We start from the raw sequence: 24,719 nt of genomic DNA, 5'->3' as shown, positions 1-24,719 counted from the left end.
AGGGGTGGGGATGTGTTACCTCTGGGATGCCAGTGAGCAGCCTAAACAGGACTTGGGGTGGGAGCGCTCGGGATGGCGGGCAAAGGAGAGAAGAAAGCACTTCTTTGGCTCTCGGGCCTGCGAACCATCTCAGACCCCGGAGCCGACAGGTGAGCTCGCAGCAAGGCTCTCTTTCCGAGGGCTGCGGTGATCTCACGTCCTGTCTAAAATACCCCTACTGGGGTGCCTGCGTGGCTCAGTTAAGTGTCTGGCTCTTGATTTCTGCTCAGGTCACCGTCTCGCGGTTCGTGGGTTCGAGCCCTGTGTCGGGCTCTGCGCTGACAGCGTGGAGGCTGCTCTCTGTCTGTCTCTGCCCCTCCCGCACTCCCTGTCTCTCACACACAAAATAAACAAACATACTTTAAAACACCCCCTACTGGGGCACCTGGGTGGCTCGGTCTGTTGACGGTCTGACTCTTGATTTCGGCTCAGGTCATGATCCCGGGGTCGTGGGATCCAGCCTCGCATTGAGTTCCATGCTGAGTGTGGAGCCTGCTAGAGATGCTCTCTCTCTCCCTCTGCCCTCGTCCCCTGCTCTGTCTTTCTCTCTAAAATAAATAAAATAAAGTAAAAACATAAAATAACATAAAATAAAATAAAGTAACATAAAATAACATAAGATAACATAACATAAAATAACATAACATAACATAAAATAACATAACATAAAATAAAATAACATAACATAAAATAACATAACATAACATAACATAAAATAACATAAAATAAAATAAAATAAAATAACATAACATAAAATAACATAAAATAAAATAACATAACATAAAATAAAATAAAATAACATAACATAACATAACATAACATAACATAACATAACATAACATAAAATAAGATAAAATAAAATAAAGTAACATAAAATAACATAAGATAACATAACATAAAATAACATAACATAACATAAAATAACATAACATAAAATAACATAACATAACATAACATAACATAACATAAAATAACATAAAATAAAATAACATAACATAAAATAAAATAAAATAAAATAACATAAAATAACATAACATAACATAACATAACATAAGATAAAATAACATAAAATAAAATAAAATAACATAACATAAAATAACATAACATAACATAACATAAAATAACATAACATAAAATAAAATAAAATAAAATAACATAACATAAAATAACATAAAATAAAATAACATAACATAAAATAAAATAAAATAACATAACATAACATAACATAACATAACATAAAATAAGATAAAATAACATAAAATAAAATAAAATAACATAACATAACATAACATAACATAAAATAACATAAAATAAAATAAAATAAAATAACATAACATAAAATAACATAAAATAAAATAAAGTAACATAAAATAGCGTAACATAAAATAACTCCTACTGAATGCCCTGTGAGCCCGAATCGGCCCCTGGGAACCCCTGGTAAACAAGGAGATATGGGCCCTTTGGAGTAATGCTTTTCCAACCTCTGCTGAGGCCTGATGCGTCGTTGTCCGGAAGAAATGTCCAGTGAGCTAGTGCGTTAACCACCCTCCTCGTTCGTCTCCACTCACACCCTGGTCCTGCCGTTCTGGGGCCTCGTCCTGCTGGTTCATGCCACTGGGTTCTTGCTTTTCTGGGAGCTTTTCCTGGGATCTTTCCTTCTCCTTACCCCCTGCAGAACGCTTGTAATCCCTCAGACCCACACTCGGGGTCTTGTGCTTTTGAAAACTTGGCAGACCATCCCTGCAGCCCAGAGCACGTCCCTCCCTAGGGCCTGGTCCTCACCCTGCTACTGCACCTCCGTCAGTGTCTGCGGGACCTGGCCGTGTCCCCTGCTGGGCTGCGAGCTCCTCGTGAGCCGAGTGTGTCCCCTCCGAAGTCTCTGCTCCCAGCAGGGCCAGCGCACCAGAGACACAGAGGTGGTCCTAGAAGTGGACGCGCAGTGGGCCAGAGTCTCGTGACGGGAGTGCCCCTGTCCCTGGTTCCCACGTGTGGACAGGCTGCTTGCTTGCTTCTCCCTTTCCTGGGCTGCTGGCTGACCACCCACTCCATCTGGTTTTTTGTTTTGTTTCAATGGATGGAGGTGCCTCAAAAAATAAAAAATAGAGCCACCCTGTGACCCATCACTTGCACTACTAGGAAGTTATCCAGAGGACGCAAACATGCTGATTCGAAGGGGCACCTGCACCCCGATGTTCATAGCAGCACTCTCAACAATAGCCAAATTATGGAAAGAGCCCAAATGCCCACCGACTGACGAGTGGATAAAGAAGATGTGGTGTATATATACAATGGAATACTACTCAGCGATCAACAAGAATGAGATCTTGCCATTTACAATAATGTGGGTGGAACTGGAGGGTGTTATGCTAAGCGAAATTAGAGAAAGATAAAAATCATACGGCTTCACTCATACGAGGAACTTGAGAAACGAAACAGATGAACAGAGGGGAAGGGACGGAAGGGTAAGATAAAAACAGAAGGAGACAAATCACAAGAGACTCTTAGATACAGAGAACAAACTGAGGGTTGCTGGAGCGGAAGTGGGTGGGGGAATAGTCTAGATGGGTGATGGGCATTAAGGAGGGCACTTGGCAGGATGAGCCCTGGGTTCTGTTCCTGAAGCCAAGACTATACTGTGTGTTAACTAACTTGAATTTAAATTAAAAAAAAAAAAGTTCAGGTTCACAGCAAAATTGAAGGGAAGGTGCAGAGGCTTCTCACATGCCCCCTGCCCCCACACATGCGGAGCGTCCCCATCATCAGCATCTCCACCAGGGTGGTACCTTTGTTGCGGTTGATGAGCCTATATGACACGTCGTCACTCCGAGTCTGTAGGTTATGTGAGGTTTCCCTCTTGCTGTCGGGCATCCAGTGGGTGTGGACAAATGTGTGACGGGTGTCTGCCTTCATGGCATCCTGGGGGGAATCTTTGCTTCCCTGGAAATCCTCTGTGCCCACTGCATCTGCCGGCGAAGCTCGCTTTAATTTAGCAGGGCTGTGACAGCTGCCGGGACCCCGTGACCTGGATTACCATCATGTGGCAGGTTGGTCTCTCTCAGTTCACAACTAAATTGGGATCTTTCCCAAAGCCCTTACCGCAGCGCCGGGTGACCGGCTCCCCCACTCCCTCTTCTCCCCAGGCTGCGCTCCGCCCAGCCTTGCCTGCCTGCTGTGCCCGGGGACCGTCACGCACATTTCCACCCAGGGCCTTTGCGCTTGCTTTTCCCTCCACCGGCGGTAACCGTCCCCTGGGTATCCTCGGGGCCAAAACTCAAATGCTTACAGGGTCAGGCAGGAGGTAGAGATGCGTGAATGGAGCTGGCTCGGACAGTGGTGAATCAGAGAGGAGACTGTTGTTCTCTTGCCAAAGGGCATCACAGGGCCGTTTTTAATAGATCTTCAGATATTTGAAACGATGTTGGAAATCAGCAGTTTTGGGTGAAGGCATACGGCCACCCGTTTAGCTTTTCAGGGAGGCAGGAAAGGGGACGGTTTCTTGCTGTCCCTGCCTGATGCGTGCGATACTGAAACGCATATGTTTTTATGGGATGGTGATTGGGGGTCACCTGCCATTAGAGATTGTTTGAAAGAGTAATTAGCCATCTTGAAAATTCACATTTGCCTCTGAATAAACTGCTTCGTGAATATAGCGTGTTGAAAGAAAAACGTGACATTCCTTAGAAATAATCGGTTTGATGGGAATGAGAAAAGAGCCCACTGGCTTGAAAGGTAGATCAACCAGATTTACCCAAGGTGCTAGTCACGGTCAGTAACTAATGGGCACTAATACAGCTCTGGCTTCATCACCCCTGTGATGTTCGGTCATGATTTAATGAGAGTCGTGTCTCATAAAAGCGAAAAATGGGAAAAAACCTCGCAAGCAGAATTCTAATGGCGATAATACCTACTATTGGTTGCCTTTACTTCAGGGCCAGCACTATTCTAAATATTTTACCTGTATGGATTCGTTGTATTTTAGTATATCCATTTTATAAGTAAAGAGACTGAGGCACAGAGAGGTTAAGTGACTTCCCCAAGGCCGCCCAGCTTGTGAGTGGTGGAGTCAGAGTTCATATCCAGGCAGCCTGGTCCTTATGTTTATACCCCAAACAACTTTCTTCTTCTGCCTTTTAGTAAGATTACAATGAGGCTGGAAATCCAACAATAAAATAGTTGGCATATACCGAACCCCTGTGTGGCTGGCTTTGTGTATCAGAAAAGAATGCTTCTGGCTTCCATTAGTAGCAAACTTGATTCACAGGCACTTGAACAAATAACAATGTATTTTTTTAACGTAATAAGTCGAGAGGTAGGCGGTTGCTGGTATGGCCTCAGGGACTTTACAACAGGAATGGCTTCTCTGCCCCCTGTCTTGGCCTTTTGCTTGTGTTCGTTGTCTCATAACCACAAGGTGGCTGCTGCAGCTCCAGACCTCACATCCATATTCATGGCAGGAAGAGGCAGGAGGGCTGAAGGGCCACTCCACTTGTAACGGTCCCTTTTCATCAGGAAAAAATGCTTTCCCAGAAATACAGTGGAGGATTCTCTGCTGAGATTTTGTTCACTAGGCCTGTGTCACAAGGTCATTGCCAGTTGCGCGAATGTCTGGGAAAGTGGGGTGCACCATTGTCCAGATAAATGTGGTGGCCCCTGGACCATCCGTATCACCTGGGAACTTGTTAGAAATTCAGATGCTCTGGCCTCTCCCCAGAAGCTCAGGAGTGGGGGCATGATCTTTCTTGAGAAGCCTCCCCGTGATTCTGATGAACACCACTGGACTAGGCCAGTTGTGACTCATTGCCTGGGGCTGTCCACACTGATCCCTTAACAGACCTGAGGTTTCCTTATGAAGGAAGAAGAGAGAGTTGAGCTGAGCAGGGCAAACAACCAATTCTCTCTTTTTTTTTAATGTTTATTTATTTTTGAGAGAGAAACAGAGCACAAGTGGGGAAAGGGGGGAGAGAGAGGGAGACACAGAATCCGAAGCAGGCTCCGGGGCGCTGGACAGCTCAGAGCCCGACTCGGGGCTCGAACCCTTGAACGGCGAGATCATGACCTGAGCCGAAGTCGGATGCTCAACCGACTGAGCCACCGAGGCGCCCCAACCAGCTGTTTCATGGCCCGTGTGTCATTTCATTGTCCACGTGACGTCTTGCAGGCAAATGCCACTGTTCTCTTGTTTGCCTGAGGTCGCGTGCACACCTTTGCCCAGCACTGTGCCCCTTGTTTCTACCTTAACCCCACACGTGTCACAGTGTCACCCTGGGCCACTCTGTGTCTTGTGGTCTGAACAGACACTCCTTTTTTAAGAGCGTATCTTACCGTCTCCGAGGTGGCTCCAGCCATGCTGTGACTTCTTCGGCGGAGGGTGCAGTTTAATGATCTAGAAACCTGACAGGTGACCCATCTATGCTGGTTTTCCTAGGGATGTGGGACTTTCAGTGCTGAAACTAGGGGGGTCCCAGGCAAACCAGGACAAGATCTGAACTCGCTCGTCAACCCCTCCCATCCCCCGGCCAAGTTCTCCTGCTCTGGGCCAACAACCCTACGTGACAACGCAATTCTAGGCCCGTCTTTGGCTTGACACGGTCCCTGAAGCCATTTCAGACTGCTCAGCAGCCACTGCAAAGCCCTCCCTTCTTCAGAGTGTGTTCACGTAGGCACCATTTATGTAAGCACCAGTATACCAGGCCTCGGGGAGATGCCAGATAAATGAAGAACACAGGCCATATGCTCCAAGCCATTTAAATCCAATCTAGTCCAATAAGCAAATAAACGTTAAACGAGTACCTGTTTGGCTCATGTTATTATGTTGGAAGCCCCCACAGAGCACCTGTTTTTGTAGGGGATCCGGATGAGTGAGGTTATTTACAGCACGATTAACACTGATTATTGAAATGATAACGGGTTTTGGCATTTGCCAGTTGGCTCAGTAATGAACACCCCTCTCCAGTTAGGAGACGCGACAGAAGGAGAGGCCGGCGGAGAATCAAGTCTTACCTGGGGTTGAGGATTGGGGCCCAGGAGGGCAGCCGCCAGGGCTCCCTGATGCCAAAGCCCAGAGTTAGCCAGACTCCCCCCCCCCCCCACCCTTGAGGGGCAGTTCTGGACACCGCGGGCCCGTGCTCATGGGGGCTGGCCCTAAGAAGCTTCTGGCAAGAAGGAGCAGAGGAAAAGCTTGCTCCCTGAAGACAGTTTCCAAAGAGAGAGCAGGATAAGCGGAAATACACAGGGGCTGCTCCTTGTCTAGCACAGCACTGGGCTCACACCACCTTTGATGGGCTAGCAGGCGGGGGGTGTGCAGGGAACGGCCTTCCTAGGAGGGCTTGGCTCTTTGGTCTTGTCTCCTAACCGGAGCAGGGTGTTCATTACTGAGCCAACCGGCGAATGCCTAAACTTCTTATTATTTTCATAATTGGGGTTATCACGCTGTAAATAATCTCACGCATCCGTACCCCCTACAAAAAATGCGTGTTCCGTGGGGGTTTCCGACAGAAGACATGAGACACGTCGGTACTGGTTTAATGTTTCTTTGCTTATTGGACTAGGCTGGATGGGAGGGAGGACCGCCCTTTGTCCCCCAGCACAAACAGCGAGGACTTCTTGAGACGTTGCACTGTGCTGGGCACGATTCTCTGCTTTTGTGGGAGGTGGGCACTGTCGCACCCACTTAACAGGTGGGGTAAGTGAGGCACACGGAGGCCGTGTGACTCACCGAGGGCTGTGGCAGAGCCGGGTTCTGGACCTAAGCGGTCTGACTCGGGCTGGCTTCTCCTGATGCCTGGATAGACCGGTCTTGCGGGAGGTCCAGAGAGAAAGGGCTGCATTGGAAGAGGGAGAGGCTTCCTGAGAGAGCTGGTGAGCCACGTGCAGGCAGGAGTTACCCCCCAAACGAGGGGTGTTATCCTGACGTCGCAGGGAGCGCTCGGGGAAGCAGGACGTTTCCTGCCAAGTGGGGGGTGGCTGGCAAACCCTGGCGGCGATGCCTGCCCCGTGGGGCCTCGGGGCTCACGAGAGGATGCGCCCATCTCCCAGCTCGCTGCTGGGCACCTGGCAAACGCAGTCCAGGCACCTTGTTTTCTCTTCTTTGACTTTTGGTGAGGGGGCAGGAGGTCAGAGCGTAGGCTTTCCTTTCCTGACAAGCTATACGCGAAGGAAGCCAATCCAGGTCCAAGAAGCAAGGTTTTGCCAAGTTAACCATTGACTCTGCGTCTCTGTTCCAAGCACGCTGGGCGCCGGAGGGCACGCTGGATTCTGACTGGGGCTCTGTAGGGACACAGTTCAACCTAATTGTCCTCCTTGGCGTCCTTTTCATACGCAGGGAACCGTGTTCATTCACTTCCCCGCATCCTCGCCCCCGCAGGGGAGTGAACGAATCAATTCACTTCATCTTTTGTAAATGACGCGTCTCTCCGAGTTACTGGAAACTGGCTGTAATTCAGCCTCATTAAAAACTGTTTACCGAACACTCCTGATGCACGAGCAGTCGTGGCTGGCACTGTGCAAGTGGACATCTGCTTTCAGTCAGCCCTTGAGTTGATGAGTATTTGCTGGATACTGACTGTGTGCTCGCACCGTGCTAGGTGCCGGGGACGTGGTGGGAGACGCAAACACGGCTTTTGACCTCAGGGGGCTTGGCGTCTAGTGGGGAAGAAGTGATCTTAATCAAATCCATGTAAAGTAATACAGAACCAGGTGTTTTGGAGGAAAGCCCCGCTGGGAGAGTGGGCCAGGGGAGCCGAAAATGTGGCGGGTGAGCTCGGTTTGCTCTGGACGGAGAAGGGTGAAGAGAGGGCAGAGTTAACAAGCGTGCAGTCAGGAGAAGAGCGTTAAAAGCCCAGGGGATGACTGTCGTAGGCACAGAAAAGAAGCTTGTGTGTCTGGAGCTTGGAGGGTATGGGGAATGTGGGCGGTGAAACAGAAGAGGCAAGTGTCTGGATGGTGTAGGAATTTGCTCTTTTCCTGGAGAGCAGTGATGGGGCATATTGGAGGGGAGTAGAGGATGGGCGAGACCCCCTCCCTGCAGCAAAAACATATCCCGGGACGGGAGGGTCAAGAGTGGGGGAGGACTGGACCACAGGTGGGCAGATGGGAGAGAGAGCCAACAGGTACAGCGGACCTAACCCGATGAAGGACTAATGGGGGGTTGAGAGAGGGGGGCAGGGGGTGTAGGATGAGTTCCAGGCTTTGAGCGCGTGAGGTCGGGTGCATGTTGAAGCACTCCTCCCATGCTCCATTTTGGACCTGTTGGGTTCAAAGTGGCTTTGAAGCTTCAAGACTTGCTGTGGGGTACGTATCCATCAGTACGTAGAGCCTGGAGGCCAGAGAAAGGGTTCCTTGGAGAGTCCCTGGCAATTAGAGGGTGACTGAAGCCTTTGGAACCGGTGAGAAGAGGAAGGTGGTAGATGGAGCCTTGACAGACTTTAGTATTTCGTGGCTGGGACGGTGAAGCGGAGTGTGCGTGAAGCATGAGCTGAAGCATGAACTGGGAAACCGAGAGGGTGCATTTCCGTAGGAGCCGAGCAGGTGCTTTGAGAAGGACAGAGGGGCCAAGTTAAAGGTGTCCGTGGCCATGTGTTGTTGGCCTGCTGTGCTGTAGGGATAGGGTGGAAACCAGACCAGAGTAAGGCAGTAGGGGTAGCAAGAACGGGGAGACCCCCCGAAAACTAAGGCGGGTGCTGCCGTGGCAAATATAAGCCAGATGAAACCAGAAGCCATTTGGAATAAATGGGTGGGAATGTAGGGCGGACTTTCGAGAACCAGTGGCAAGGTGTGGCCAACCTGATCTGTTTCTTTCTTTCCCTCATTTTCTTTTGCAGTCAACTTTGACCATTTTCAGATCCTGCGGGCCATCGGTAAAGGGAGTTTTGGAAAGGTAAGAATGATGGATTTTTAAAAACTTCATTAACAAAATGTAAAAGTCGCGACCACTAGGCGCGTGCGCACGCGCGGGTCCGTGTGTCTGTTTCTGTGTTGGTTGCTGGGCCCTGGGAATTTCCTGCTTGACGGGAAGACGCGGGCTTGCCAAGTTTGAAATGCGAAAGGAAGTCTGAAGAGTTTCCTTTGGACCTGCTGTAATTGCATTTTGAAAATTAAATTACCCCGGCAGTCCCAGTTTAGGTGGGTTACAATGGTAATTATTTCAAGATTGCTAATGCTGTTTCTTCCTTGAGGATCCGAATGAGGAAAGCGGAAAAACAAAAGCCACGAATTTAGGAGATGGCCAACATCAATGCTTTCCTGCAATGTAGGCATTCTGTCAGGAAATTTTCTTGTGGAAGGAATACTGGACATGAGATCTACCCTCCTAACAAATTTTAAAATGTGCAGTATATCATTGTTGACTGTGCATACGATGCTGCACAGCAGATCTCTAGAGCTTATCAATGTTGGGCAACTGAAACTTTATGCCCCTTGATGAGAACCTACCTCCCCACTTCCTCCGCCCCTCAGTCTCTGGCGACCACCATTCCCCCTCTTCCATTCTATGACTTTGACTTTTTAGATACCTCGTGTCTACGGAATCGTGCAGTATTTGTCCTTTTTTGTGACTGGCTTCTTCCACTTAGCATGATGTCCTCAAGATTCATCCGTGTTGTTGCAAATTGCAGTGTTTCTTTCTCTTTTAAAGGCTAAATGATATTTTATTGTACCTATAAACCACATTTTTTTTTAATTCATCCATCTGTTGACGGACGTTTACATCGTTCCCCCATCTTGGCTATTGTGATCCGTGCTGCAATGAACACGGGAGTGCAGATATCTCTTTGAGATCCTGATTTCAATTACTGTGGATAAGTATCTAGAAGTGAGATTGCGCAATCATATGGAAGTTCTAGTTTTCATTTTTTGAGGAACCTCCATGCTGTTTTCCACTGTAGCTATTACATTGCCACCATCAGTGTGCAAGGGCTCTGATTTCATCACATCCTTGCCAATATATATATATATATTTTTTTTGCTAGTGGCCTTCCTGACCACTTGTAGTTATGATTTGCATTTCCCTGATGATTAGTTCTATTCAGCCACCTATTAACCTACCTATTAGCCACTTGAACATCTTGTTTGGAGAAATGTCTATTCAAGTCTTAAAATCAGGTTCCTAGTTGTGGGTTTTTTTTAAACTATAGAATTATAGGAGCTCCTTACATATTTTGGAGTTGAGCCCCTTATCAGATATATGGTCTCCTAATATTTTCTCCCATTCTGTAGGTTGTCTTGGCACTCTTGACTATTTCCTTTGCTGTGCAGAAGCTTTTTAGTTTGATCCACTTGTTTATTTTTGTTACCTGTGCTTTTGATGTCACATCCATGAAATCATTGCTAAGACAGTATCACGAGGCTTTTTTTTTCAGTGTTTTCTTCTGGGAGGTTTATAGTTTCAAGTCTTAACATTTCAATCTATAGCCAGCTTTTACTTGATTTTTGTATATGGTGTGAGGTAAAGCTCAATTTCATTCATCTTTGTGTGAATATCCAGTTTTCCAGCACCGTTTGTTGAAGAGACTACCTTGCCCCATTGTGTATTCATGGTACCCTTGTCAAAGATCAGTTGACCACGTATGCATGACTTTATTTTTGGGCTCTTTATTCTGTCCATTGGTCTCCGTGTCTGTCTTTATGCCAACGCCGTGCTGTTGTGATTAATATAACTTTGTAATATAATTTGAAATCCGTAAGCATGATGCGACCAGCTCCGTTCTTGCCCAAGGTGGATCTCGCTGTTTGTGATCTTTTGTGGTTCCATGTGAATTATAATTGTTTTTTTTTTTCTCTTTCTGTAAAAAAAAGTCATTGGGAGTTCGATAGGGTTGTGTTGACTCTTTAAATTGCTTTGCTATTATGGATATTTTGATAATATTAAGCCTTCCAATCCGTGAAATGGACGCCTTTCCATTTGTTTGTGTCTTATTTAATTTCTTTTGTCAGTGTTCTATAATTTTCTGTACACCAGTCTTTCATTGTATTGTTTGAATTCTCTTTGATGCTATTGGAAATGTGATTGTTTCCCTAATATCATTTTCAGATAATTCATTATTAGTATATGGAAACACAGTTGCTTTTTGTATGCTGGTTTTGTAGCCTGCAACTTTACTGAATGTATTAATTCCAATTTTTTTATGGCATCTTTAAGATGTTGTATACATTAGATTACGTCAACTGTAAACAGAGACACTTACTTCTTCTTTTCCAATTTGGATGCCTTTTCTTTTCTTTTCTTTTCTTTTCTTTTCTTTTCTTTTCTTTTCTTCTCTTTTCTCTTCTCTCCTCTCCTCTCCTCTCCTCTCCTCTCCTCTCCTCTCCTCTCCTCTCCTCTCTTCTCTTCTCTTTCCTTTTCTTTTCTCTAATTATCTTAGTTTGTTTTAGTTTTTCGACTAAGTGCTCTGTCTAGGACCTCCAGTACTGTGTTGAACGGAAGTGGCGAGAGTTGGTATCCTTGCCTTTTTTCCTGACCTTAGAGGAAAAGCTTTCAGTTTTTCACTATAATATTAATTGTGGGCTTTTCGTATATGTCCTTTGCTGTGTTGAGTTAATTCCCTTCCATTCCTGCTTTGTTGAGGATTTTAATCGGGAAAGTGTGTTCACTTTGGTCAAGTGCCTTTTCTGCCTCTATTCAGACAATCCTGTGACTTTTCTTTTTTTTTGTTGCCGTGGGATATCACGTGAATTGATTTCCCTGTGCTGGGATTTCCCTGTGTTATGTCCCAGGGATAAATCCCGCTTGTTCGTGGTGTGCGATCTGCCTAAGGTGAGTGCCTTCGGATTTGATTTGCTGGTAGTTGATTGAGGATTTTTATATCCATGCTCATCAGATAGATTGGCTGGTGGTTTCTTTGGCTGTGTCTTTGCCTGGCTTTGTTATCGAGCTCATTACGGGCCCATAAAATGAGTGGTTGTGTTCCCTCCTCTTCCGTTTTTGGGAAGAGTTTGAGAGCACTGGAATTGGTTCTTCTTGAAATGTTTGGTAAGATTCAAAGGCGAAGGCAACTGTCTTGGGCCTTTCTTTGTTGGGAGGTTTGACATTTGTTTGTGGAAAGTACATGTTTGTAATCCTCAACTGTTTCCAGTGACAGGCTGTTGGGACACAATGAAAAGAAGGCAAGGACTTTTAGAAAACAAGAAAGGTTCCCCAGGCCCAGCCCGTGTGTTCCCACTTACTCAGAAATTTCCTTTGGCAATATTTGCTTTGAGTACGTACTGAGTGCCAGGTATCCTTATACATTCCCAAGTAAATATTATTATTTCCATTATACAAGTGGAAAAATCTAGACGGAAATACCCAGACTTGGTAACTCCAGAAGACAAGGTAGTCCACCCATTGTCACACAGGCCAGCAGTGTCCCAGCTGGGATGTGAGCCAAAGCCTGTTTGATGACCAGGCACCTGCTATTTTAACAGCTTCACACTCTTGATTAGACCATTTGGAACTCAGAGTTAAACTGAGATATTGATCTAAGAAATTGGATAGAATCAGCCTTTTCTTTTCTCCCTTGTTCCCTCCCTTCCTCTCTTTTTCTCTGTCCCTCCCTTTCCTTCCTTCTTTCTTCCTTCTTTCTTTCTTTCTTTCTTCCTTCCTTCTTTCTTTCTTTCTTCCTTCCTTCCTTCCTTCCTTCCTTCCCTCCCTCCCTCCCTCCCTCTTTCTTTCTTTCCTTCCTTCCTTCCTTCCTTCCTTCCTTCCTTCCTTCCCTCCTTCCTTCCTTCCTTCCCTCCTTCCTTCCTTCCTTCCCTCCCTCCCTCCTTCTTTCTTTCTTTCCTTCCTTCCTTCCTTCCTTCCTCCCTTCCTTCCTTCCTTCCCTCCCTCCTTCCTTCCTTCCTCCTTCCTTCCTTCTTCTTTCCTCCTTCCTCTTTCCTTCCTTCTTCCTCCCTCCCTTCCTTCCTCCCTTCCTTCTTTTTCTCCTTCCTTCCTTCCTTCCTTCCTTCCTTCCTTCCTTCCCTCCTTCTTTCCTTCCTTCCCTCCCTCCCTCCCTCCCTCCCTCCCTCCCTCCTTCTTTCCTTCCTTCCTTCCTTCCCTCCCTCCCTCCCTCCCTCCCTCCTTCCCTTCTTTTCTTGGACTTTCTTTTGTTCTTTCATTAATTCAATGCATGAATATTAAAAAAAATTTTTTTTAATGTTTATTTTTGAGAGACAGAGTGAGAGCAGGGGAGGGGCAGAGAGAGAGAGAGACAGAATCTGAAGCAGGCTCCAGGCTCTGGGCTGTCAGCACAGAGCCCGACATGCGGCTCAAACCCATGAAGTGTGAGATCATGACCTGAGCTAAAGTCAGATGCCCAACCGACTGAGCCACCCAGGCGCCTCTCAATGCATGAATATTAACTGAGTGCCTACCCAGTGCTGGGCACTGGATTTTGATCCAGTCCTGACCTAAACAGACCCGAGTGTTTTCCCTTGAGGAGTTCACATTTAGAAAGGAGAGGGATGGCAGACAGGTAAATATGGATATCTTTGGTAAGATAGTAGTAAGTACATTACAATATAGGGGGGGTATAGTGTTCGGGGAGGTAGTGGCAGAGAGAGGTTGCTGATTTACGGAGCTGAGCTGTCATAGGGTGGCCCCTAACCGCATGTGGGTACTTAAATTTAAATTAATTCACACTAAATGAAATGACAAAAACTCACTTCCTCACGCACACTCGCCACAGTTTGAGTGCCTAGTGGCCACATGGGGCTGGTGGTTACTGTGTTAGACAGCTCAGGTTATAGGTCATTTCCACCATCCTGGACAGCGTTCTCACAGAGGGTGGCAGGAAGTCCTCCGTGGTAAAATGATGTGTGATTACAATCCTGAAGGGAGTGAAGGAGTAAGACACACAGGTTCCAGGCAGAGGGAACAGCAAATGCAAACACTCTAGGAGTGTGGTCGGTAGTTTTGAGGAGCTTCAAGGTGGGGGGACTGCTTTAGCTGAGGTCTATGATGTCAGTAAGGACCGAATCACGTAGACCTAGTGAACTGTCGTGAAGGTGGAGAAGGGAAGGCCCTGGGGTTTGGACAACGTGATCTGTTTGTAAAGTTTGTAGAAGGTCATTTTGGCCGCCATGCTGAGAGTACCCTTTGGCCACCATACCGAAAGTACCCTGTGCTGGGCCAAGGTACATTTACCATTGTTGACCATTTAGACAGGTCACTGAAGGCAAGGGAAACGAAAGCGAAAATGAGCGATCGGGGCCTCATCATGATAAAGAGCCTCTCTGCACGGTGAAGGAAACAATCAACAAAACGCAAAGGTAGCTGACGTGGTGAGAGAAGATATTCGCAGATGACATTTCTTATAAAGGGTAGTATCCAGAGTCTACAAAGAACTTCTCAAACTCGACACCCAAAAAACAACCCAGTTAAGAAATGGGCAGAAGACACGAACAGACACTTTCCCAAGGAGGACATCCAGATGGCTAACAAACACATGAAAAGATGCTCGACATCACTCATCATCAGGGAAATACAAATCAAAACCACCATGAGATCCCACCTCACCTGTCAGAATGGCTAACATTGAGTACTCAGGAAACGACAGATGTTGGTGAGGATGTGGAGAAAGGGGATCCCTCTTGCACTGTTGGTGGGAGAGGCAAACTGGTGCAGCCACTATGGAGAACAGTATGGAGGCTCCTTGATAAATGAAAAAGAGAACTACCCTATGATCTAGTAATTTCACTACTAAGTGTTTGCCCAGACGATACAAAAATACAGATTTGAAGGAGTACATGCACTCCGATGTTGATAGCAGTCCTATCAGCAATAGTCAAACTATAGAAAGAGCCCAAGTGTCCATTGACTGGTGAATGGATAGAGGTGTGGTATATGTATACAATGGAATATTACTCAGCCATCAAAAAGAATGAAATCTGGCCATTTGCAATGATGCGGATGGAGCTGGAATGAATTATGCTAAGCAAAATAAGTCCGTCAGAGAAAGACAAATACTGTATGATTTCCTTCATATGTGGAATTTAAGAAACAAAACAGATGAACGTATGGGAAGGGGGGGGAAGAGAAGAGAAGGAAATAAACCACAAGAGACTCTTAACAATAGAGAACAAACTGATGAAGGGAGGGGGTGGGGGATGGGCTGGATGGGGGATGGGCATTAAGGAGGGCACTTGTCATGAGCACTGAGTGTTATATGTAAGTGGTGAATCACATCACTGAATTCTTCTGAAACCAGTGTTGTACCGTATATTAACTAACGTTTATTTATTTTTAACTAACTAAAATTTAATTTTAAAAATGCCAAAAATAAAAATTTGGTCATAATAAAAAAATAAATCATTGACCATTTACATTATCAAGTGAACTGGGTTGTTTGTTAATTTAACAGACACTCAAAAATAAAGATTATGTTTCAATATTAAAAAAAAACCATTTTTAACAGACCTTCATTGGGCCACTGAGCAGGGCCATGTGCTGCATTATATTGTGTTCCTGACAACACTGGGGGTTTCCTGAGGACAGAAATCTTGTTGAAAAAGCACGTATGAAAAACAGTAAATTATGACATGGTGTGGGATGGCTAATTTTATGTGTTCCATGGTTAAGCTGTGATAACCAGATATTTGCTCAAATACCAGACTAGATGTTGCTGTGAAGGTAATTTTTAAATCAGATTAGCCTTTAAATCAGTAGATTTAGAGTAAAACAGATGACCCTCCATAATGTGGGTGGGCCACATCCAATCAGTTGAAGGTCTTAAGAGAAAGACTGAGGTTCCCCTAAAGAAGAAGGAATTCTGCCTCCATCCAGGTGGCAACTCCAGGTCCCTTGGCTTTCCAGCCTGCTCACCTGCCCTGCAGAATTCAGACTTACCAGCCACAATTGTGGAACCAAGTCCTTAAAATAAATCTGTCTGTCTCTCTGTTTTTCTGATCTCACCGGTTCCATTTCTCTGGAGAATCCTGATTACTACATGGTGCAGTAAGAAAGGCAGGAGTTGGGGCGCCTGGGTGGCGCAGTCGGTTAAGCGTCCGACTTCAGCCAGGTCACGATCTCGCGGTCCGTGAGTTCGAGCCCCGCGTCGGGCTCTGGGCTGATGGCTCGGAGCCTGGAGCCTGTCTCCGATTCTGTGTCTCCCTCTCTCTCTGCCCCTCCCCCGTTCATGCTCTGTCTCTCTCTGTCCCAAAAAAAATAAATAAACGTTGAAAAAAAAAAAAAAAGAAAGGCAGGAGCAGGGGCAAGCAGTAGCCAAGGTGGGGAGAAGGAAGGTTTGGGAAGAACTTACTAGCAAGAGGCCAGAGCAAAACTAAAGCCATAGGAAACGGTTTCAGAGGCATTTACTCTGCTTGGGGCACTTTGAACCCCATCTGACCCTGTGAATGATTATTCGGACATAGTGCTCTAGATGTGACATGTGCCGCTTTAGAAATCCTGGTGAAACCCTCCGTTCCTGCTTTTATTCTGGGGCTCACCCCCCCACCCTCCCCCCAGGCCCCCTTTCCATAACTTACACTTCAGGGCAGGCCTGCAGGAGGGAGATGACCGGTCCCCCAGGCCTGGACTGTAGGGTAGAGTGTCACTAAGGTTTGCGCTGTGTCATGGGGGGAGCCACGTGGTCCTTCAGACTGACACACGGGTCACAGGCCAGTTCCCAGATGCACCCCTGGACTCCTCTTTGGCCCGTTCCCACGCCCCTGCTCTCAGCCTGCTGTCTCTCTTCTGGTTTGCCTCCCTCCCTCTCTGTTTGAAACTATTTTTTCCCCTTCCCCTCCCCCATGGTCTTCTGTTAAGTTTCTCAAATTCCACGTATGAGTGAAAACATATGATATCTGTCCTTTTCTGACTTATTTCACTCAGCATAATACCCTCCAGTTCCATCCACGTTGTTGCAAATGGAAGGATTTCATTCTTTCTCATTGCCAAGTAGTATTCCATTGTATATGTAAACCACATCTTCTTTATCCATTCATTAGTTGATGGACATTCGGGCTCTTTCCATAATTTGGCTCTTTGAATCACGGGAATCTACTCCCGAAGCCAAGAGCACACTGTATACACTGTATGTTAACTTGACGATAAATTATATTTTTAAAAAATAAAGTACAGTTGCCTCTGTAAAAAAATCTTTAAAAAAAACAACAATAAAGTTGTCATGAGAAAAAAACTACAACAGTATATGGTGATGGATGGTAACTCGATTTATTGTGGTCATTTTGCACTATTTACAAATATGAAATCATTAAATTCTATGCCTGTGACTAATATGATGTTCTATCAATTAAAAAAATTTTTTAAATTTTTATTTATTTTTGAGAGAGAGAGACAGAGCATGGACAGGAGAGGGGCAGAGAGAGAGAGGGAGGCACAGAATCCGAAGCAGGCTCCAGGCTGCGAGCTGTGAGCACAGAGCCCGACGCGGGGCTCGAACCCACGACCTGAGCCAAAGTCGGACGCCCAACTGACTGAGCCACCCAGATGCCCCTGTTCAATCAGTTTTTTTCAAAAGGCTGGGCTGGGCTCTGAGAGGGGTGTTCTAGGGCTGACTGATCCGTCTGTGTGCATAGGGAGCACCTCATCCTTACACGACATCCTCGGGCAAACAAGGATCTCCCCTGGGATGGCTACCACCCCTGGGACGTCAGCCAGCCAGGGTTTCTGGGTGCACAGGGCAGCTCAGTGCAGACGCTCGGGAGTCAGGCACACAGGGTTCAAATGCCAGCCTTGTACAGTCAGGTCCTCTGTTTGCTCGTGTGAACTAGGCGTGTCGTATCTTCCGTGTCAGCCTGTGGGAGGTCTCAGTGGGGTGGCACAGTGGAGTACCCGGCACAAAATCCCAAATGCTGCTTGGTAGACGGCGACCCCTCAGGGCTCAGGCAGTGTTCCTCCGAGGTGACGGGGAGTCGAGTAGGGGGAGCTTTAAGCGAATGTGCTTTTTTGGAAGTAGGTGACACGGTTCTTGCATGAAGGGCCATGTGTTGGGACCTAAGTGTAGCACTAGGGCAGGCAGGGCTGGGAGGTACACTTACGTTCCCGGGACATCTCACCACGCATGACATCTGTCACTGTTGACAAATGGCGGGACCAGGCTTGGCAAGGGTCATGATCTTGCCTGGCAGTCATTCTCCTGGAAACCGTCTAGATCTGGCTCTAACATGACCCTTGTCATTGAGTTTTCTCTTAGTTTTCTTGTCCCTGAGTCTTGTCCAGTTGTTGGCAGTTGTCTGGGGCTGAGAGAACCCTAACCAGCTTAGGTCTGTTTCTTCCGTTCATCTGTTCCCTCATCCGCTCTCCTACCAATCCACCTGCCCGCCCACCCGTCATACGGGGGATTCGTTCGTTCTGGGACCTGGTCTAGATTCCGAGGTCGCAAAAATGGACCAGATGTGGTGCCTGCTTTCGAGGATCTCTCAGATACATGCAGGATGCAGAGAAAGAAAGCGATACTGAAGGTCCAGTCTGAAGAACGCTGATGGAGAAAATCCCGGGAGGTACAGGTGTACAGGGGTGGGTTTGGAGGGTGCCGAATCCAGACTTCAAAAAGTACCCTTTCTGTAAAGGACAGGGTTGACTGGATGCCTGTATGATATTTTCTATCACTTTAGTATGAAAATCTTCAAAAAATACAGCATAGCCGAAAGAATTTGATTTGATTTTACTTTTTTTTTTTTTTTTTTGGTTTTCTAAATTTATTTCGAGAGAGACCGAGAGAGTGCTGGCGGGAGAGGGGCAGAGAGAGGGGGAGACACAGAAGCCAAAGCGGGCTCTAGGCTCCGAGGTGTTGGTGCAGAGCCCGACGCGGGGCTTGAGCCCACAAATCGTGAGATCATGACCTGAGCTGAAATCCAGAGTCAGATACTTAACTGACTGAGCCATTCAGGTGCCTCAGGCTGAAAGAATTTTATAGTAAACGCTCACAGCCACCAGGTACGTGCAACCAGTAACATTCCACCAAACGTATTTTAGGAAATACCTCTCCTTCCGTCCATTTATTAACCCGTCTTGTTTTCTTATGTGTTTCGTAGTCCATTGCAGATATCTGCATGTAAAGGGCAAACCTAGCTAGCCTCCTGTAGCCAGGGAGTAAACTATGACCTGTGTAAGCTTAGAAGGACCCCAGAGTATGAGATGCTGAACCAGGGTTTGTTTTGGGCTTTCCTAGAAGTGCTGTTTCTGTTCCCTGGGTATTAGTTCTGCTTAAAACCACATTTGCCGAGTTACTGAGAAATAGAACTTCCTCTCAACTGCTTGTTTGAGCTTCTGTAAACCTGCTTGGCGTAATCACCCTTCCCCGTTCTCGGGCACCGCGTCTTGTTCGAATAGATAGAAGACTAATATCATAAACCACACGATTCGGCATTCAACTGGCTAGAGTCAACAAGTTATATATTTTTTTTTAATTTTTTTTTTCAACGTTTTTATTTATTTTTGGGACAGAGAGAGACAGAGCATGAACGGGGGAGGGGCAGAGAGAGAGGGAGACACAGAATCGGAAACAGGCTCCAGGCTCCGAGCCATCAGCCCAGAGCCTGACACGGGGCTCGAACTCACGGACCGCAAGATCGTGACCTGGCTGAAGTCGGACGCTTAACCGACTGCGCCACCCAGGCGTCCCACAACAAGTTATATTTTAAAATTCTTCAGGACTGGGTGATTGGTGCCCGCCTTATATTTAAAAAACCTACAACATTGTGTAATTGGTGCCCACCATGTCCAGCTGCCACCCTTTGCAACCCCGTTGGTCGATACAGCCTTTTTTAGACATTCCCAAAGCTTGTTTGGGGCCAGACTGCCAGGACCTGTTGTATTTCCCTGTCTGGCCCGGCCGTAATAAACTTGTTTTGATCCTGTTTTTGCTGTCCGGAGTTCATAAGCGATCGCGACCTACAACCCTGCACCCTTCCCCAATTATTTCAGCCAAGAGATGTGTCTAGTTTTTCGTCTGATGGAAAGCGTACGTACAGTGAAATGCACAAATCTTGTGTGCGTTTGCCAAAGTTTGAGAGAGGCATGTATCTGTGTAACTTGAATCTCCCCAAAGATGTAGGAGATTACCACCGCTCAGAATTCCCCCGTTGACCGCTTCCAGTCAAAACTCATCTTCACCCGAACCATTGCTCCTCCGTGGATTAGATCTGCCTGTTCTAGAACTTCCTGCAAATGGAGTCCTACCATAAGCGCTCTGTTGTGGAAGGCTTCCTCACGTTTTGCGCTTTGCGCAACGACGTTGCAGCCTCACTCCGTGAGGTTTACCTGTGTTGCTCGCAGCAGTGCTTTCTTCCTTTTATGGAAAATTTTTGGTCCACTCTATTCATGGATCAGTTTGGTCATCCATTTTCATCGTGCTAGACTCTAGGACTGTTCCTAGCTCTTTATTATTTTTCATGCAGTTGCTGTGAACGTTTGTGTCGTCTGTTTTGGTAAGCATACGGCCTCATTTCTCTTGGGTAAATATTTAGGACTGGCTTGCTGGGTCATAGACTAGGTGTATGTTTGGATTTGTACACAGCAGCCAAAAGGCTTTTTCCAGCACGGTCGTGCCCTTTTGTATTCCTCCCAGAAGCTTCACTCATTTTATATCTTTGCCAACACATTTTTGCTTTCTCTCTTCTGACGGGTGTTTCGTAGTATTCAGGGCGCCTTCAGTTAGCATTTCCTGATGACTAATACTGATGAGCATTTGTCTCATGTGCTAATGGCCAGTCTTGTATCTTCCTTTGTGAAATTTCTTTTCAAAACATTTTGCTGTTAAAAAAAAATAGGTTGGGGTGTGCCTGGGTGGCTCAGTCAGTTAAGTGTCTGACTTCAGCTCAGGTCATGATCTCACAGTTTGTGAGTTCGAGCCCCGTGTCGGTCTCTGCGCTGACAGCTCAGAGCCTGGAGCCTGCTTCGGATTCTGTATCTCCCTCTCTCTGTCTCTGCCCCTCCCCTGCTCGCACTGTCTCTCTCTCTCTCAAAAGTAAATAAATTAAAATTTTATTAAAAGTATTTTATTAATTAATATTAATTTTTAATTAATTATTTTTATTAATTAATTAATAGATTAAAATATTAAAATATTTATTAAAAATAAAAATAAAATAAAAAGATTAAAAAATAGTTGAAAAAAAAGTTGTCTTTTCCCCACTTCTCCAAGTATCTTTATTGCATGTGGTGTTTTAAGAAAAATTTATGGAGATATAACTGGCATATAACATTGCATAAGTTCAGGGTGTACATGTTGATTTGATACCTTTATATATTGCATTGTGATTACCATCTAGCGTTAGCTAACACGTCTGCCATGTCACATAATTAATCATTTCTTTGTCGTGATGAGAACATTTAAGATCTAGTCTCTTTGCAACTTGTACGTGCATAATATTGTTGACTATAATCACTATGCTGTGTGTTAGATCTCCAGAACTTACTCATCTTCCAGTTCAAAGTGTGTACCCTTTAACAACACCTCCTTAATTTCCCTACCCCTAGCCCCTGGCAGCCACCATTGAACTCTGTTTTCTACCAGGTCAGCTGTTTTAGATTCCTCGTGATCTCCTCCAGTATTTGTCTTTCTCCCTCTGGCTTATCTCACTAAGCATGATATCCTCAGGTCCATCCATGTTGTTGCAAATGGTAGAATTTTCTTCTTTCTCAGGGTTGAATAATATTCCATTGTATTTCACATCTCTTTTATCCATTCATCATTGATGGGCACTTAGGTTGTTTCCACATCTCGGCTATTGCAAATAATGCTACAGTAGAAATGGGAGTGCAGATACCTTTACGACACTAATATTTGACAAAGGAGCCAAGAACACTTAATGGAGAAAGGATAATTTCTTCAAATGGTCTTGGGAAAACTGAATAATCACATGCAGAAAAATTAAATTGGATGCCTATCTTATATAGCTCACACACAAAAATAACTTGAAACAGATTAAAGACTTACGCGTGAGACCTGTTACTGTAAAACTCTCAGAGGAAAACGTAGGGAAAATCACCTTGACACCAGTCTTGGCGACAATATTTTGGGTAGGACGCCGAAAGCAAAAGCATCAAAAGCAAAAATCCACAAGTGTAACTACATCAAACTAAAAAGCGTCTGCGCGGCAAAAGAAACAATCAACAAAATGAAAAGGTAGCCTACAGAATGGGAGAATATATTTGCAAATCATATATCACATAAGGCGTTAATATCCAAAACCTATAAAGGAATTTCTACAACTCATTGACAACAACAACAAAATCCTATTAAAAAATGGGCAGAGGGTGGGGCGACTGGGTGACTCAATCGGTTCAGCGTCCTACTCTTGCTTTTAGCTTGGGTCATGATCTCTCGGTTTGTGGGTTTGAGCTCTGGCAGCATGGAGCCTGCTTGGGATTCTCTTTCCCTCTCTCTGCCCTTTCTCTGCTCATTCTCATTCTCTCTCTCTCTCTCTAAAGATAAATAAATAAGCTTTTTAAAAAAATGGACAGAGGAACTAAATCATCATTTTTCCAAATAGGACATACAAATGGACAACGGGATCGTGAATAGGTGCTCAACTAATCATGAGGAAAATGGAAATTAAAAGCACAATGAGATGTTACCTCAGTCATGTTAGAGTGGGTTTTGTGGAGAAGACAAGAGATAACAGGTGTTGGCGAGAATGCAGAGAAGAGAGAACACTTGTGTGCTGTCTGTGGGAATATAAATTGGTTTGACCACTATGGGGAACAGTGTGGTGGTTCCTAAAAAAATTAAAAATAGATCTGCTATATGATTGAGCAATCCTATTTCTGGGTAAATATCCAAAGGAGATGAAAACAGGGTATCAAAAGGGATTGATTTCTTTTTATTATTGAGTTGTGGGGATATATATACAGATACCAGTCCTTTGTCAGATATGAGACTTTTTTTTTTTTAAACCAGAATATGGTTTTCCTATTACTTCACTAGCGGTGCATTTTGAGACACAGAAATTTTAAATTTTGATGAAATCAGCTTGTTAAGTGTTGTAGCTTATGAGGTTATTACTTTATGTGACTTGCGTAAGAAAACTTGGCTTAAGAAAACATACTTAAGTCATGAAGACATTTTACTGTCTTTATTTTCTAAAAGCTTTATGGCTATAGTTCTATGATTTATCTTGAACTAAACTTTTTGTATGTGCGAGGTAAGTGATGAGGTTCATTTTCTTTGTCGATGGATGTCCGTGTCTTGGAAAGACTTGCCTTTGCTCACTGGATTGCTTTGGTGACCTTGTATAAAATCAGATACCTTGTATAAGTGGGAGGTCTAGTTGTAGGCTCTTTATTTTGTTCATTTCACGTATTTGTTGATCCTCATGCAAGCCTTAATTATTGTAGGTTTATAGTGAGTCTTGAAACCAGGTTGTATATATCCTCCAGATTTTTTCTTTTTTTAAGATTGCTTTGAATATTCTAGGTATTTGGATTTTCATAAAAATTTTGAAATTGCTTGTCAATTTCTACAAAAAAAACCTGGTGGGATTATAATTGGGATTACATTAAATCTAGTATCAATTTGGAAACAATTGACGTATTAACAGTGTCAAGGCTTTTAATCCATGAATATGGTATATGTCTTTATTTCTACTTACCACTACTTATTATTAGATAATCTTTCCTTTCTTTTAGTAATACTTTGTAATTTTGTGGGCAGGGGCTGCCGTTTTTTTGTATTAAAATTATTAAAATTTTCCTGAAATAGTTCATGAGGATTTTTTGGACACAATTTTAATGGGATTGTTTTTAATTTAATTGTTTGCTGCTAGATATAAACATACAATTGATTTTTATATCGTAATCTTCTATCCTGAAATCTTAGTAACTCAATTATTAGTTGTGATAGTTGCTTTGTATTTTTCTGGGGATTTCCTGTGTCAACGATGATCACATCTGCTAAAGAAGTAGTTTTAATACTCCCCCTCCCCAATGTTTTTTTTTAATCTTTCCCTTATTGTAATGGCTATAACCTTCAGTACATTGATGAGGAGAAGTCATGAATGTGAACATCCTTGCCTTGTTCTTAATGTTAAGGGGTAAGAATCACTCAATATTTAATTATTAGGGTTTTCAGAGATGCCGTTTATCAGATTGAGCAACTCTGTATTCCTAGTTTGCTGGAGATATTTATCATATATGGTTGTTGAATTCTGTCAAATGCTTTTGCTGCATCTATTGAAATGATCATATTGTTTTCTCCTTATTTTGTTATTAAGATGAATTGCACTGAGTGATTTTCAGATTTTAAACCAATCTCCCATTCCTCAGCTCAATCCCACGTGGGTATGTTTTATCCTTTTACATATTGTTGAATTCAGTTTGCTAATACCTTAGTAGAGAATTTTTAATTTATGTTCAGTTGTTCAAAAGGCATATTAACCTGCAATTTCAGTTTTTTGTAATGTTTTTGTCAGCTTCCTTTAGGATTATACTAGTCTCATAAAATGATTCGGGACATTTTCCTCCTCTATTTTCTGAAACGGTTTGTGTACAATTGATGTTACTTCCTTAAATGTTTGGTAGGATTGATGAATGAAGCCATTGGGTTTTGGGGTTTTCTTTGTGGAAAGGCTTTTGACAACAAAATCAGTTTCTTTCTTAAAAAAAATTTTTTTTTAATGTTTATTTAGTTTTGAGAGAGAGAGAGAATATCAGCAGGGGAGGGGCAGAGAGAGAGGGAGACACAGAATCCGAAGCAGGCTCCAGGCTCCGAGCCGTCAGCACAGAGCCCGATGCGGGGCTCGAACTCATCAACTGTGAGATCATG

The 24,719-nt window shown here is 44.6% G+C and overlaps 1 protein-coding gene across 2 annotated transcripts in view; it reads left to right on the top strand.

The window, feature by feature from the left end:
* Positions 1-24,719, top strand: part of STK32B (serine/threonine kinase 32B) — a 393,873-nt gene that overhangs the window by 83,559 nt on the left and 285,595 nt on the right. For both annotated transcript variants that reach the window (XM_047092009.1, XM_047092008.1), the window contains exon 2: positions 8,859-8,914. In XM_047092009.1, coding sequence (XP_046947965.1) covers positions 8,859-8,914 — 56 coding nt within the window. The remainder of the gene's footprint in view (positions 1-8,858; positions 8,915-24,719) is intronic.

The sequence above is a fragment of the Lynx rufus genome, unplaced genomic scaffold (assembly GCF_022079265.1).
Source record: "Lynx rufus isolate CCGP_SWC_20201006 ecotype Redwood Valley unplaced genomic scaffold, mLynRuf1.p SCAF_3, whole genome shotgun sequence".
Classification (NCBI taxonomy): domain Eukaryota; kingdom Metazoa; phylum Chordata; class Mammalia; order Carnivora; family Felidae; genus Lynx; species Lynx rufus.
The sequence above is the reverse complement of the archived record's forward strand: the minus strand, read 5'-3'. Positions and strand labels throughout refer to the sequence as shown.